The sequence below is a fragment of the Lacerta agilis genome, chromosome 14 (assembly GCF_009819535.1).
Source record: "Lacerta agilis isolate rLacAgi1 chromosome 14, rLacAgi1.pri, whole genome shotgun sequence".
Lineage (NCBI taxonomy): Eukaryota > Metazoa > Chordata > Lepidosauria > Squamata > Lacertidae > Lacerta > Lacerta agilis.
The window spans coordinates 14,547,132-14,561,462 of record NC_046325.1 but is presented as its reverse complement, the minus strand read 5'-3'; the positions used below and the strand labels follow the sequence as shown (position 1 = coordinate 14,561,462).

Sequence of the window (14,331 nt, the reverse complement as noted above, 5' to 3'; positions counted from 1 at the left end):
TTCAACAGCTTCTTCCCTTGTGATGTAAGGTTTATCCTGACTGTGGAATTGGGGATTGCTAGTTACAATAAACACAGTTCCCAATTCCTTTTCATTTTTTTTTTACCACAACTTTAAAACCCATGAAGTTCATTCCCAAGCAAGTCCAGGGGTTTCTTCCTCCTTAGCGAAGAGCCTCCTTTTCCCAACTGACAGTCCAGCTAGCTGTGGCTCACTCATCCCTGAACGTAGCAGCCCAGGCACTCCTCTAACAGGAAACGGAATCATCCGAGCCTTAAGAGAAGGTGAGGGAAAAGGCCCGGTAACCAAAGTTGGTGAAGACGTCGATGCGGTGGCTGCTTCCGGCAGCTGTCAGCACCTGATGGCGAAGAGGAAGGGAAGATGAGAGGTTTATCGGGTGTGGGGAAGCAGAAGGCCCACCCACTCTGCTTCTAACCTTGGCCCACCCCTTTGCTCTCTACCACCACCAGCCACGGAAACAAAACCATTGTTCTGCCCATCAGAAAACAGCAAGTACTCAAGCCCAGGGCTGGGGAACCTCAGGGCCAGGGACCACATCCAGTCCTCCAGGTCTCCGATCCTTGGGATTCTCCCCAGGCCACATTCCTTCTCCCCAGGCCACACACCTTCTTCCCAGGCCAGGCCCTCAGTGGTCCTGCTTTGCACCCTTCCTTGAGTGATTTATTTTATTTTATTTTATTGCCTGGCTGGGATGCGTCCTTGAACTCTGGCAATGCCTCTTGTTTGCCTGGAGGGGAGTATGAGTGCGTGTAGGAACTAGCCTAGGGTAACAATTACATTCCTTGCCCCCCACCCCAACTTTTAGTCTCTAGTCCCTGCATATGACCCTCCGAATGTTTCTTAGAAGGGACCCCTGGATTGCAAAAGGTTCCCACCCCCACCCCAGTCCTAGTAAAATACCATCTTCTCCCACATGCCTCTGCCTACCCCAAGTCAGACCTGATGGAGGCCGAGGAACGCAGAACAGGCAAGTATGCAGGGCAGGGTCTTCTTGGTTGCTGCACCCAGACTGGAGAACTCCCTCTCTTATGGAGCACATATGGCTCCCTTTCTGTTGCTATTTCAACACCTCTGTTCAACCTCTTAGGTTCAATGGGCCTATGGGGCACCCCCTTATTATTGTCTGCTTCTCCAATGCGGTTTTGGTTTCTGTGCCACGGATATCGCTGTTAGCAAATGTCCCGCTAGGGCAAGTTGTGAGACTGACCCGCAGGGACGAAGCCTGAGTGCATTCCTGGCTACTCGAGTCCAGTGGCACATTGATATGCGATTGTTCCGCAGCGTGAAGAACAACACACACAAGCCATTAAGGCTAAACTATTTTATTGTAGGTAAGAGGCAGAGTATGTCTCTGCTTGCTAGCTCAGTAAGTCAGAGCTGTGCATAACACATCTAGCATCTCTTGAGCCAGAACTGAAAGTGAAAGTAAAGATATCACATGGTTGAGAAAGCAGACAAAACAGCTGTCTTTCTCATGGGAAAAACACAAGTCATACCAGCCTCGCTGCTGCTTTTGCAGCTCGGTCTGTACCAATATCCTAACAATCGCTTCAGGTTTGTTTGTATTTTACATACTTTTCCCAAGATAATTTGCCGTTTACTGATAGCTGTGTTTTAAATTTGGTTTGTCGGCTGCCTTGAGAGAGTTCCACTTTATACGGCAAAAAGATGGGATATAGTTGCTTTCATTTCCTGGGTGCGAGGGTCCCACAAACTCACCATTTGGCTGTCCAGACCTCTGGGTTTCTACAAACCGAAGCCCAAATTCACTACTTCTGCAGGTCCAACCCCAAGTGACAACCCGCCTCTCATTCACCAAGCCCCCCCTTGCTCCTGGGAAGCTTGGCACATTCTTATTTTAGCCCCTCCCCCATGTCCAAAGTCCTACCTGCCAAAGTTAAGCCCTGCCCCTTCCAAGCAGAATTCGAGCTGCCTCACTTTGCAGGCCAGACACCCTCCTGCCTCCCAGGAGCTTACCTTGTGCTCTGGCGAATGTTCGTTGATGGAAAGAGAGTGGATGCAACGTGGGATGCAGGGGATTTGGGCCTTCACTTCCCCACTGATCTGTAAATGGTTAATGGTGGGGCTGTGGCCAGCTGAGAGAATCTGCGGAAGACAGATCATCAGGGTGGGGAAAGAGGGTGCTGAGTGAAAGGGTGGGTGGCAATGAAACCATTTTTATAAAAAAAATAAAATTGAGCGCAAAAGGGAAGATCAAAGGAAGGGGAAGTAAGACTGGTTGGATGAAGGAGTAACAACAAAGGAGCAGGGGGAAGAAATGCAGGAATCAAGGGAATGAGGAAGCCAGCAAGATGGGAGGCTGCGTGCCCCCCAGCCCCCAGGGGGGATGACTCACCAAGTCCTGGTAGAACATGACTTGTTGCTGACACTGGGGCACAGGGAATATCGTGGTAGGTGTGACGGACCGCAGGTGCCACAGAGTGAGCGCTGGGCCTCCACCACACACCTGTGGAAGGAGCAACAGGAAAAGGGTTGGGCACCTGAGGGGAGGGATCTTAAACCAGCAAGTCAGAGCCCTCCATACTAGGGCCAGGGCCTGGTCTAAGGTGAGTCACAACAGCAGGATGCAGCCACCATGCAAACCTAAGGGAAACATTAAGAAACGGGTCCCTCAAATTCATGTTAAAGCGGTGTCCCGGATCTGAAAAAGTGAAAGACGGCTGGCTGCCTTAGGGAACCTACAACCTGCCGGTGACAAAAGCTCTCTCTGCAAGAGCCCTTTTGCCCGCCCAATGCACCAAACACTTGTCCATTGCAAATGTCAGCAGCCCCCCTTGCTTCCAACGCCAGTTTCATAAAATATGGGCAGAACAGGGAGCTCCAAAGAAAGGGGAAGCCAACATCTCTGGACATGCCATGCGACATCCGAGAACCGCAAGGCTCAGCGAACAACCTCCCTCCCTCCTACACTGCTGCACCCCAGCTCAATACATCTTGGGATATTTAGGCTGTTCTCTTTCTGCAGCCAAGAGTCAATGAACTCACCATCCAGTCGGACTCGGTTGCCAAGCAACGGATCCACTTCCCGTTCTGCGGCCTATTGCATTCCTAAGGGAGTTGAGGGGAGCATTAGGGGAAGGTGGCTGAAGGAAGCAATGGTTAAGTGGTGAAGCTGGTCACACTGGTTATCGGAAATGAGTAAGGGCTCCATTTCCTCAAAGGTTTCTCTTCGATAAACTATGAGATCGTAAGTGTGAGGTGGCCTACTGTTAATATAGGTTCCTAGTTTTTATTAGGGACTGTTGTTTTGAGAAGTTGCAAACACTTTGATGATAACAGCAGCTTAGTTTGCATGTTTTTCTCTACTTCGTGAATTTTATAAATATGTTCTGGATAGATGGAGAATGGAAGAACGGGGAGGCATAGGAAGGCACTGTGTTCCCTGGGGCAGATGGAAATGGGATAAAACTGCAATACCTCATAAGGTTATCTAAAAGGGTTTAGTCCTGGATGGTGATTTGGAAATGGGATATTAATCTTTCTCACTGCTGCTAAGATCAGTATAGTGGTCAATCAGACCACTATTTATCTGAGTGGTTTCATAAAACATGGAATATAATAGCTCCATTATCTAAACTGACATATTACAGGAGAATGCATAAATAACAAGAGTCAACCTAATCTATGGAACAACAGAGATTATTTATGATGTTTTGGAATGACAAACCTCAGGAAAATATCCAGCCGTATACTTAATTTTGCTTTGATATAACTGACTAATTTTTTATTGTTTGTTTTCCTTTATGATTATTGTTTGATGCCTTCTTATATTAAAAATAAAGATGTTGATGATTATTATTACATCACCTCATATTTATGTACTTCAATTGATTGAACTTGACCCCCAGTACGTACATCTGCAAAGAGAGAGAGAGAGGAGAAAAAGGGGGGGGATCCATGGTTTGTCTAGTCAACTGTAGCTCAGTGGCAGATCATCTGTTTGCATTCAAAAAGACCCAGGTTCAATCCTCAGCATCTCCAGCAAGGGATGGGAGGGACCCCACCTGAAACCCCAGAGAGCCACTGCCATTAACTATAGCCAACATGTAGCTAGATGGACCGCAGGCCTCAGTATAAGGCAGCTTCCTATGTTGCATATACACCATCCCAGTCCTAGAACACAAGCCAAAGGGGGTGTCAGCAACTGATCATCTAAAGAGATTGGAAGAAAATGGAGCAGTGGGATCCCTGTAGCACTGGCTCACCCAAAACATTCTGAAGATACTGTCTGAATCAGCTTTAAATAAGTGACATCCACCCTGTATTTCAAGAAACTTCTATGAGCAAACAAACATGGAATCTAAGATATAGAATCATAGAGTTGGAAGAGACCACAAGGGCCATCCAGTCCAACCCCCTGCCAAGCAGGAAACACCATCAAAGCATTCCTGACAGATGGCTGTCAAGCCTCTGCTTAAAGACCTCCAAAGAAGGAGACTCCACCACACCTTGGCAGCAAATTCCGCTGTCGAACAGCTCTTACTGTCAGGAAGTTCTTCCTAATGTTTAGGTGGAATCTTCTTTCTTGTAGTTTGAATCCATTGCCCCGTGTCCGCTTCTCTGGAGCAGCAGAAAACAACCTTTCTCCCTCCTCTCTATGACACCCTTTTATATATTTGAACACGGCTATCATATCACCCCTTAACCTTCTCTTCTCCAGGCTAAACATACCCAGCTCCCTAAGCCGTTCCTCCTAAGGCATCGTTTCCAGGCCTTTGACCATTTTGGTTGCCCTCCTCTGGACTCTCCAAGAAGAGTTAGAACAAACCTTACGACCATTAGCCATATAACAGAGAACAGAAGTTTAAAAGACACAGATGGGATGCCCAAAGATGGTTACATCCACAGCATACATTTAAAGCAGTATGATATCGCTTTTAACAGTCATGGAGAATCCTGCGCACTGTGGTTTGCTCAGAGTGCTGACTTCACATAGCTACAGTTTCCTGCACTGTTGACCAACTACGGTTCACAGGGTTTTTTTTATATCTGTTAGAAGTATCACAGCGCTTTAAATGTATGGTGTGGATGTTGCCAAAGTCATATTCAAATCGATGAACATAAGTAACCAAGGAGCCTGTTTCATGACTGCGGGGTCATCACCACTGACAAGGCCCTACCCTGACAAGGTTCAGATTTGGCTTCCTTCGGAGATGGGACATTCAGCAGGATCTGCCCAACTGATTTTAAAGCAAAGGGTGGGGATTATATGGGGAGACAATCTCTCAGAGAAACAAATGCAGGTATCTGGAGTCTGAGGGAGGTACAGAAGGAAAAGAAACAGCAGGCAGCAAGGGGGCTGCAGAGCCTCACCCCAAAGGCGCACAGTGCCATCCTCACTCCCTGACAGGCACTCTCTGAGCTGGTCTCGAAGGGCCAGGCAGTGGATATAATCGGTGTGGCCTTGATATTCATGCTGTGACAGAGAGAGAGATGAAACAGAGTATAACTTGCAATGGATGGAGGTAGGACACTTTCTGGAGGTTGCAAAGATATGCTACAGAATAACTGAGAAATTGTATTATGATACTCTATTGCTGTTGCAGAACAACACAGAACCCTGAAAAGCTATTTTTATTAAGTTTTCAGTAACCATAGGCAAGGGAAAAAGCCTTGGAGTCTGGAAACTGACTAATGAAATTGAGAACTTGACAGATCAAGAGGATTTATTTCCAGTTTATAATAACAATTTGGGGGTACTCTAATGAGAAGCCCCTGTAGCAGATGAGAAAGAGCTGCCTTAAAAAAATAAAACCTCCTCTCTCCCCGCATTTCATCAGCCCCATGATGCTAGAAGCAGGACTCACCGTAAAGGCGCCAGATTCCAGATCCATCATGTGAATGGAACAGTCTCCCCCAGCCATTAGAAGACTATTATCCTGAAGGAGGAAGGAGGAGAAACGGCAAGAATGAGGCCGAGGCAGATGACTGAAACATGCCGAACCCTCCCAAATATTGCACTGTGCCTGTACCTTGAGGTTCAGCTGAAGGCTGTTGATTTCTGGCACCTCCAAGCTGCTCCTGAGCAGAAAAGCAAAGAGAGAATTTTTGCCATCTGTACATGCATAAAGAGGAAGAAAAGATGGCAATGGTGAAAGGGGGAAATCAAAGTTATACCCATAAGGCGGCCTCCTGCTCCAGGCTTCTTTGCAACCCTGCGGCAGAAGGAGGAAGAAGGTTAAGAGGAACACAGTCCAAAGGAAGTAGGGAGAGATGTGGGAGGGGAACCGATAAGCCAACCACCCTTACCTTCTTCACAATCTCACTCCAGTTCCAGGCCTTGACTTCCCCATTGCCGGCACTGAGCAGCTGCCTGTCTGTGGAAACCAGGGCATAGACGGGACCTTCGTGAGCTGTGGGAAGAAGAAGAAGCACCTGAAATGGATGGATTTGGGCATGGCAGTGGTGAAGTGCATTCTGGGAAACCCCGGGCCTGCCACCCTGAAGTTTCGGAGTTTAACTTTGCCAGGAACACATTTTATTTCCATCTCATTTGCAGAGGACTTGCAGCCCATGGCCAGATTCAAGGGGGCCTTGGGGCAAGGAAAGTCCTGGAAGAGCCCCCTCCCTTGGTTAGCTTACCAATCAGCAGGGGCAGGACTACGACAGGGAGAGGCCATGATGACCACTTGGCCCACTGCTCCACTCAGTGAAGGGCCCTTAAAATTAAAGGAGTCATGCTACGTATGTCAACACGGCAAATCATCACACAGGCATCCAGCCACCCATGCCAAGGCAGGGAGAGGGTCACCAGATTGGCACTTTAGAGGGATGGCAGGGGCAGGCGGTGACACTGAATAATGGCACTGATGCACAGGCCCCTCCAGACTGAGGTGTTGGGTTTTTCCCCCCAGGTGTAGGCTGCAACACATCATCGGCGCAATAATAGTGTGTTGGATTTATACTGGATCATCCACACATCCTTCTGCTTTATTAGTTCTTCTGTAATGCCTCCCCAATGATACTGTATAAAAGGCCCCGGCCCAGTATACCTGAAGGAGCGTCTCCACCCCCCATCATTCAGCCAGGACACTGAGGTCCAGCTCCGAGGGCTTTCTGGCGGTTCCCTCACTGCGAGAAGTGAGGTTACAGGGAACCAGGCAGAGGGCCTTCTCAGTAGTGGCGCCTGCCCTGTGGAAAGCCCTCCCATCAGATGTCAAGGAAATAAACAACTATCTGAGTTTTAGAAGACATCTGAAGGCAGCCTTGTTTAGGAAAGTTTTTAATGTTTGATGGTTTATTGTGTTTTTTAATATTCTGTTGGAAGCCGCCCATAGTGGCTGGGGAAACCCAGCCAGATGGGCAGGGTATAAATAAATTATTATTATTATTATTATTATTATTATTATTATTATTATTATTAAAAGCAGGACTGCGAACAACCATCCTGATACCATCATAAGCACAAATAATCATGAATGCACAATAAATATGACACATGGAGAGGCCCTTTGTAAGGGCCCAAAGGCTGGGGGCTTTTTGGGGTGGAGGGTGGAGCAACCCAGCCCAGTGCTTCTAATCTCAGGGCCAGGCCTTTAATTTATTTATTAATTAAATGATGCCAGCATTAGCCACAGCAGGCTCTCCTGGGGCCCAGCCAGTGCTGCATGCTGAAGCTGGGCCTGGGGACCTGCTTTATGGGAGCTCCTGGCATTGTCACAAATGGCCAACCATAATAAACAAGCAGGTTGGCATGGGAATGAATGCTCAATTCACCTTGGGAGTTCCTGGGCTCCTTGCAGTTGTTGTTGTTGTTGTTGTTGTTGTTGTTGTTATTTGTTTATATCCCATTAGCTTTCCCAAAGGAGCCCAGGGCAGCAGCAACAAGCAATAAAACGATAAAAGCACCTTAAAAACAATTTCAGTAGAGGCTATGTTTTTCACCTACCTACAAAGGACACCACCGGCTTCTTGCTCTCCTCCTTGGCCTCTGAACTCAGTGCTGCAGAAAGGCTGGAGAGGAAGAAACACAGAGGTGTGAGAAAATGCAGGGATACTTCCTCCCTCCCCCAATAGAGCACAGTCTGTGTTAAGAGGCACCCGGATTACCTGAAGATGGCAATCTCTCCATAGTTGTTCCCGGCTGCCAAGTACTTGCCACATGGAGAGACGCTCTGGGAGTAGACAGTCATGTGCAAGAGTTCCAGGGATCGCTGAATATCCATCTGGCAAGAGGAAGAAGCAGGAGAAGTCAAGGCAGCAAGTGCTGCCTGGATAGATGCTGGTTCTTGCTTTCCTAAGAAATATTGTTCTATTTGCCCAGGCATGTCCCACCCCAAGCCATGAATGCACTACAGTACAGTATAAGCAGATTCCGTCCTTGGCAAAACAAAAATCCACCTGCTGCGGAGCTTGACCAAGCTCAATTTTTTGTACAACCCAATTCTGCTAATTCCTGCAATACTGTATACAAAAGTGTAGAAGATCTAGGCAGCCTGGCCTTGGATGTCAATAGGTAAGATGTGAGTAAGATCTCCCCAGTATGACACACTGGTCTCACCAGCATCCCAGTGCAGTGCATGGAACCACAGAACAGGCTGCCATGTCCAATGAGCTTCACACAAGGGTGTGACAAATGATCCCAAAGTATGTGGGGTTTCCAGCAAGGCTAAATAGGGTACATCAGGAGTAGGGAACCTGTGGCCCACCAGATGTTGAGGGGGGGCGGAATTCCAGCTCTCATCAGCTCCAGTGAGTATGGCCAACGATCAGGGTTGATGGGAGTTGTAGTCCAGAAATATCAGCAGGGCCACCAGTTCCCTACCCCCACAATCATCTGGCTCCCTCGACAAAAGGAGATGTAAACACTGCATCTAATGTGAGTTTTTAAAATGCCCCGTGGGTCAACATAACGCTTTTGTTTTGCTACTGCTTGTTTAATTTGGTCACGATTTATATTTTGATGGTAAGCTGCCTTGGTTTTGAGTTTTAATTTTGCTGCGGTACTTATATGTTTTTTTCTATCAAGCTACCTTGAGTTTGATTTTATAATAAAAGCAGCTTGACAGAAATGCAGAGTTCCCTTTGAAATAAAATTAAAAACCACTTGATAATGCTGAGCGCGGAGCACAAAGAGGAGCCGCATTGCAGCAAATGTTAGTCCAGGCAAAGCGCACACTCTATGCACACTGTCCGGGGAGCAAGCCCACTGAACACAATGGGACTTACTCCTAAGTATGCACGCAAACCGCTCATCCAAACCCGCCCCGGTCAATGGGAGCCAGACGCGCCCGCGCTCCATTCATTCACCGGCGGTGCAGGAGCGACGCGCTTTCCTTTATCCTTCGCTTAACGCCGCCAATGCCAAAGTCGGACACTAGGGGGCGCGCGCACGAGCCCTTGAGACTTTGTCTCGTCTCTATGATTGAAGAGCCGGAGCGGCGAGAAAGCGCAAGGCACGACGGGATTCGGAGGCTCCGCGGTCGAAGCAACATTGACCGAGTGTAAAAAGGAACTACGTTTCCCGGCACACTTCGCGCTAGTATCGGAGAGTTTCCCCCCTCCTCGCTCGTCACGTGAAAACGAAATTTGGTCGCTGGTTTACACCCTGCTGGTTCCCCAGGCTGCTGTAGAAGCGTCGCCGTTGTGAAGAGCAGCGTGAGCAACACACTTCCGAACGGTAAATATTTTTTAATCCCCTGCTGCTATATTAACGGCGCATGCGCAGACGCTATCTCCAGACCCGCATTCTAACCCGCCTTCCCCCCCCCCTCGCGCGTGCTTGTCTGCACCGACCGTTATTGGCGTCACGTTCCTTCCACCGCACAGCGGCAGCCGCACGTGCCTCAGAGCATCAAGGGGCCCCCAGCAGCCCCACCTTGAATATAACCACGCCCTTTCCTGTGGAGTGGACACGCCCACCAGGTTGTGGCAAGGCTCCGCGAGCGCAAAGCATTTTGGGATTCCGTTATTTCGGTAGCCCTGTAGCAAGGCATCATGGGAGCGCCTTTAAATGGCTGCCTGTGAGTGCAAAGGCTGCTGGGATTCCCAAACCTTGGCAGGGAGAGCTAAGCGCTAGTCGGGACAAGGCAAACTTCCTTTATCCTGAAGTAGCCTTAAAGATCACGGGAGAGTGACCTGCTGTCCTTTTTATATCATGAGCCTTTAGGACAAAAAGGGGCAGTTGCAGAGTTATCACTAACACATTAGCAACCTTAAAATAAAAAACACACACATAACACTTTTAAGGATGGTAGAGCTGAATCCTACACAACCATCAGGTATTACTTTGATCTGACACACTGCGTTCTAGATTTATGCACAACTTCTAAGAGTTATCCAATATAAAGACCACTGCTTTCTGATGGAAGAATTGATGCTTTTGAATTAAGGTGCTGGAGGAGACTCTTGAGAGTCCCATGGACTGCAAAAAGATCAAACTTACCCATCCTTAAAGAAATCAGCCCTGAGTGCTCATTGGAAGGACAGATCCTGAAGTTGAGGCTCCAGTGCTTTGGCCACCTCATGAGAAGAAAAGACTCCCTGGAAAAGACCCTGATGTTGGGAAAGATGGAGGGCAAAAGGAGAAGGGGACGACAGAGGATGAGATGGTTGGACAGTGTTCTTGAAGCGACCAGCATGAGTTTGGCCAAACTGCGAGAGGCAGTGAAAGATAGGCGTGCCTAGCATGCTCTGGTCCATGGGGTCACGAAGAGTCGGACACGACTGAACAATAAAAATCTTATGGAAACACTTTGCTTCATTAAGGTGTTGGAAACCTAAAGAGCGTCTGCAGAGAACTTACCTGATAAGAGACAGGAAGGAGCTTTGTATGTTGGATTCAGCCTTACATCTCAAAATGAGCAGCTTGAAAAGTGCCTGAAGACAACAGAAGCAACATCTAATGCAGTGGCTTTTCAAAGGATTTTATTTATGCATGCACCACCCCTTTTCCCCGGTGGAGACTTGAGGCAGCTTACAGATAAAATAGGAACAAATAGGATTTAACAGTACGCAATTGGCCCACTTAATAAAACGATCACGTGAGACCAGCTTCCTTGCTCATATCAATTGCCCCCTAAAGTTCACAGCTTCAGAGGATCATTGGCTATGCTCAGTCATACACAGGGTAATGGGAAGGCTCTTAAGGCCTGGTCAGTGTTCTGCATGAACCAAGTATATCCTAGGATGCTCTCTTAAATCCTTTCTAACACACAACGACCCACTTCCATCAATATACAAGCTCCACTTTGCATCTTTTAAAAATAGACAGCTTTTTCACAGGTTAGTGCGATTCAACAGCTCCCTTGAACTAACAGTGTTTCAGGGCAGGATTAGTGCTACAGAGGAGAGTCAGTTTAACCCCCTTCATGTTTTACCTCACAGATGGATCAGACAACTGGCCAGCAATCACCACCAATTCCATCCAGCCCATCCACATGCTGCTCCTTCTTGATTGGGAGCAGGGGTTGGAGTCACACCATGCCCTCCGGCAGGCAGCGACACACAGCACGCAGAATGCCATGGATAAGGCAAAGCCAGGGCTTGGTGAACTTCAATAAAATACAGCAGCCCCGGTAAGCATGTGCACAATGAGGCTTTTTGCTTGGGTGAAGAGGGAAGGATGCATTTTGAGAATGGGTTGAGGGAGATAAAAGTCGATTTTGATAGCACCCACCTCTCTGGCATTTATTCACAGGCAAAAAGGTGACCAACCTGTTGGAAGCTTTCAAAAACATGCCCGGGAAGGAAAATGCAGCCATTTTGTTGGGCTTTTTATATTGAAGCTTAGTTCTAGAGGAAAGAAGCAAAAGGGCAGACAGTGGGCTACAGTCATAAACTTGCAGGGAACTTACTTAATTGATTACAGGAATTTATATATTCTGAAGGCACTTACAATACAGTTCACACACAATTTAGGTAAAATAACCGTAACAAGGCAGTGAAACTCAGCAGTGTAAAACATTTAAAATGTATTTACTTGCCAGCAAAATAACAAAGTAGGCACTAGGCAAGCCTCTCTGGGGGGGCGGTATTTCACTCCTGCTGTCTCATACCTTGTCTCAGATGGCAGGTACACTTGTAGAAGATTCTTGGCTAAAGATCTTAAGGTATATAAAGAAGTATGCAGTCCTTCAAGCGTTCTGGTTCTGTAAAGGGCTTTAAAGATCATGGGGTGGGTGCAGAGCCGTAGCTAGGTGATCTTGCGCCCCTGGCAGAACCATCCAGATTGCGCCCCTAGCCATGGACAAATTAGCTCTTATTTCCGCCTCTCCTCCAAATGCCCCCACCACCAATTCAATTCACACTTGTATTTAAAACCTTTTCTTATGAGACAATAATCAATATTTTTTAGCCAATTTTCGCCTCCTCTTTGCCTGCGCCCCTAGCGGGGCCCCACCTCACCACCCCACAGCTTCGGCCCTGGGTGGGTGTGGGCGGGGAGAAGAAAAAAAACATAATTCAGTGCTGTGGGGAAGGAAGGAGGGGCCCTGCAAACCCTTGGACTTTGGGATCTGCGAAGAGGAAGAAGCACAGCTTTTATAATTATGGTAAAAGAGTAGGCCAGTGGGAGAAGAGCAGCTAGCGTGCAGAGATCTTTGGGTCTCGAGTACAACTGTAGCTTTTTGTTTTAGGTGCCGGTCCACATCCTTCGCTTTCAAACGCCATCTGGAGCATAGAGATCAGTAAGTGTGACGTAAGATGAGGAGTTATGGTGCATGAAGTGATTGGGGCTAGAAACTTCCATCTTCATATTCCACTTTCTTCCATATACAGGTTGCAATTGCATCATGTTTTCTTAAGAGGTTTTTTGTTTGTTTTTTGGCTGATTAAATATATTCCATTGTAGTTTTCTGAGAACAATTAATAAACTATTGAACATGCAATTTTCATTTAAATGTGTGCTTTTTGTATCCGACACTAAAAATGTCAAATGAATTTTGAAAGCTCACCTGTTTGCCTTAATGTGCTGCAGTGCATGATGGGCCATGATGAAGGGCAGAGTGGGGAAAGCGAGCTTGGCATGAATTGGTACAGGACAGGATTGGTGTCACTGGACCCTGGACTCCTTGCCATTGCTCTCTGTGCCTCAACAGGGAACCCAGTTCCAAACACTTCCTCTCAGAGGACAAGATGGCTGCCCGCTTCAACTCTCTTAGCCTGGACAATGACCATGTCTACAGCTCCAACGGTTTCCCTCTCTACGATGAAGATCCCAAGTGGCAAGAGGCATATGCACGCCTGAAAGAACTGCAGCAGAGGTACCGGGGACCACTGCTTTGTGAGGGGGGCAGTCAGGGAAGCATCATTGTGTGATATTTTTTCTCTCTCTTAGGCTGCACCAAGATGGAGCAAGTGAAGAAGTCAGTTCAGATGAGGATGAGCACAACAGTGTACTTGTGGATGGGGAATTCATTATGGCAGATTGCCCCATACTGGCACATCCTTCCTTCCTACAAGAGCCTGTTGGAGGAGTCAGCCTTGTGCCTGAAGAAGTATTTCTTTCTCTGTAAGTATAGCACAAGACTTGGGAAGCAAAGAGGAACACTGGAAAGCATAATCATTTGCATCAGTAACTAGCATTCCCATTCTTACAGGAATCCTTGTACAGAAGTGGTCCTTTGGAGCCCTCCTAGTAACTCAGGCTTTCACAGTATCCGGACATTGATGGCTATCCCATCTTCCCTCAGCTCTCCTGCACAGCCTCAGCAAGAAGCAGGGGCAATACAGGAGGAAATGGAAATATGAGCTTTCACCCATCTTGGTCTAAAGCCAAAACTCTTTTTTTCCGGTTGGCCTGTCAGACTTTCAACAAATGACATCATTATCCAGCATCAACACATTTGATTGCAAATGTTTTTACAGCAACATAGGAACACCCATAATTTTTCAACCGACTGCAATAATCTGATCCTCTCCCCTCTACTAGATGTAAAAATGTGTGTGGTCGTTTCTGGTGTGTGTGCATATTGCTGTTTTCTTTTCCATGTCTACAGCTCCAACCGTTTCAATAGGAAAGATGCCAGGACTTAGGAAAAAGTGCAACTGTGGTGTCTCAGGGTGCTATGACTTAAAATATTAATATTGCTTTTTAGAAGCAATTTCGTAATGGGCTTTCTGAAGTTCCCCTTTTTATCTTATCAGAGAGCTGATATTTTAACTTCCATCCCACCCTACCAAAAAAAATTGTGTTTGTGTGAAGATCAACTAACATTTTCTCTTTACTTGCGGGAGCAGCATCTTGACCTTTTACTTCCAGAGAGCTGAAAACAAGATGTTATTCCAGAGGGTAACAACAGATGGCAATATGACAAAAAAAAAATCCCTCTTGGCAACAAAGGATGGGTA

The 14,331-nt window shown here is 47.2% G+C and overlaps 2 protein-coding genes across 4 annotated transcripts; one reads left to right on the top strand and one right to left on the bottom strand.

Annotated features, from left to right (window-relative positions):
* Positions 1-105: 105 nt before the first annotated feature.
* THOC6 (THO complex 6) lies at positions 106-8,207 on the bottom strand. Its single transcript, XM_033170948.1, has 12 exons — positions 8,092-8,207; positions 7,931-7,995; positions 6,292-6,395; positions 6,160-6,197; positions 6,015-6,063; positions 5,850-5,921; positions 5,356-5,458; positions 3,850-3,899; positions 3,028-3,090; positions 2,378-2,488; positions 1,999-2,127; positions 106-358 (listed from the first exon to the last, which is right to left on the bottom strand). The coding sequence occupies exons 1-12, from the start codon at positions 8,205-8,207 to the stop codon at positions 275-277; spliced, it is 984 nt and encodes a 327-aa protein (XP_033026839.1). The 3' UTR covers positions 106-274.
* Positions 8,208-9,495: 1,288 nt separating this feature from the next.
* Positions 9,496-14,305, top strand: HCFC1R1 (host cell factor C1 regulator 1). Of its 3 annotated transcripts, none has more exons than XM_033170946.1 (6): positions 9,496-9,661; positions 11,368-11,558; positions 12,618-12,668; positions 13,080-13,244; positions 13,319-13,478; positions 13,581-14,305. In XM_033170946.1, exons 2-6 carry the CDS (start codon positions 11,368-11,370, stop codon positions 13,617-13,619), a joined length of 606 nt encoding a protein of 201 aa, XP_033026837.1. In that variant the 5' UTR covers positions 9,496-9,661; the 3' UTR covers positions 13,620-14,305. The 3 variants fall into 3 exon arrangements, with proteins under 3 accessions (XP_033026837.1, XP_033026834.1, XP_033026835.1); XM_033170943.1 differs by having other exon boundaries at positions 9,505-9,661; positions 13,319-13,492; XM_033170944.1 differs by lacking the exon at positions 9,496-9,661 and adding an exon at positions 10,004-10,262 and having other exon boundaries at positions 13,319-13,492.
* The last annotated feature ends 26 nt before the right edge of the window (positions 14,306-14,331 follow it).

Bases quoted from the DNA above. Each gene is read 5' to 3' on its own strand.
- HCFC1R1 (XM_033170943.1), top strand. From the start codon at position 11,368: ATGGATCAGACAACTGGCCAGCAATCACCACCAATTCCATCCAGCCCA. The intron at 11,559-12,617 runs GTAAGCATGTGC...TTTTTGTTTTAG, and splicing joins AATAAAATACAGCAGCCCCG to GTGCCGGTCCACATCCTTCG. The intron at 12,669-13,079 runs GTAAGTGTGACG...GTGCCTCAACAG, and splicing joins CATCTGGAGCATAGAGATCA to GGAACCCAGTTCCAAACACT.
- THOC6 (XM_033170948.1), bottom strand. From the start codon at position 8,207: ATGGATATTCAGCGATCCCTGGAACTCTTGCACATGACTGTCTACTCC. The intron at 3,091-3,849 runs GTGATGTAATAA...CAACTCCCTTAG, and splicing joins TTGAAGTACATAAATATGAG to GAATGCAATAGGCCGCAGAA. The intron at 2,128-2,377 runs GTGAGTCATCCC...TGTCTTCCGCAG, and splicing joins TCATGTTCTACCAGGACTTG to ATTCTCTCAGCTGGCCACAG.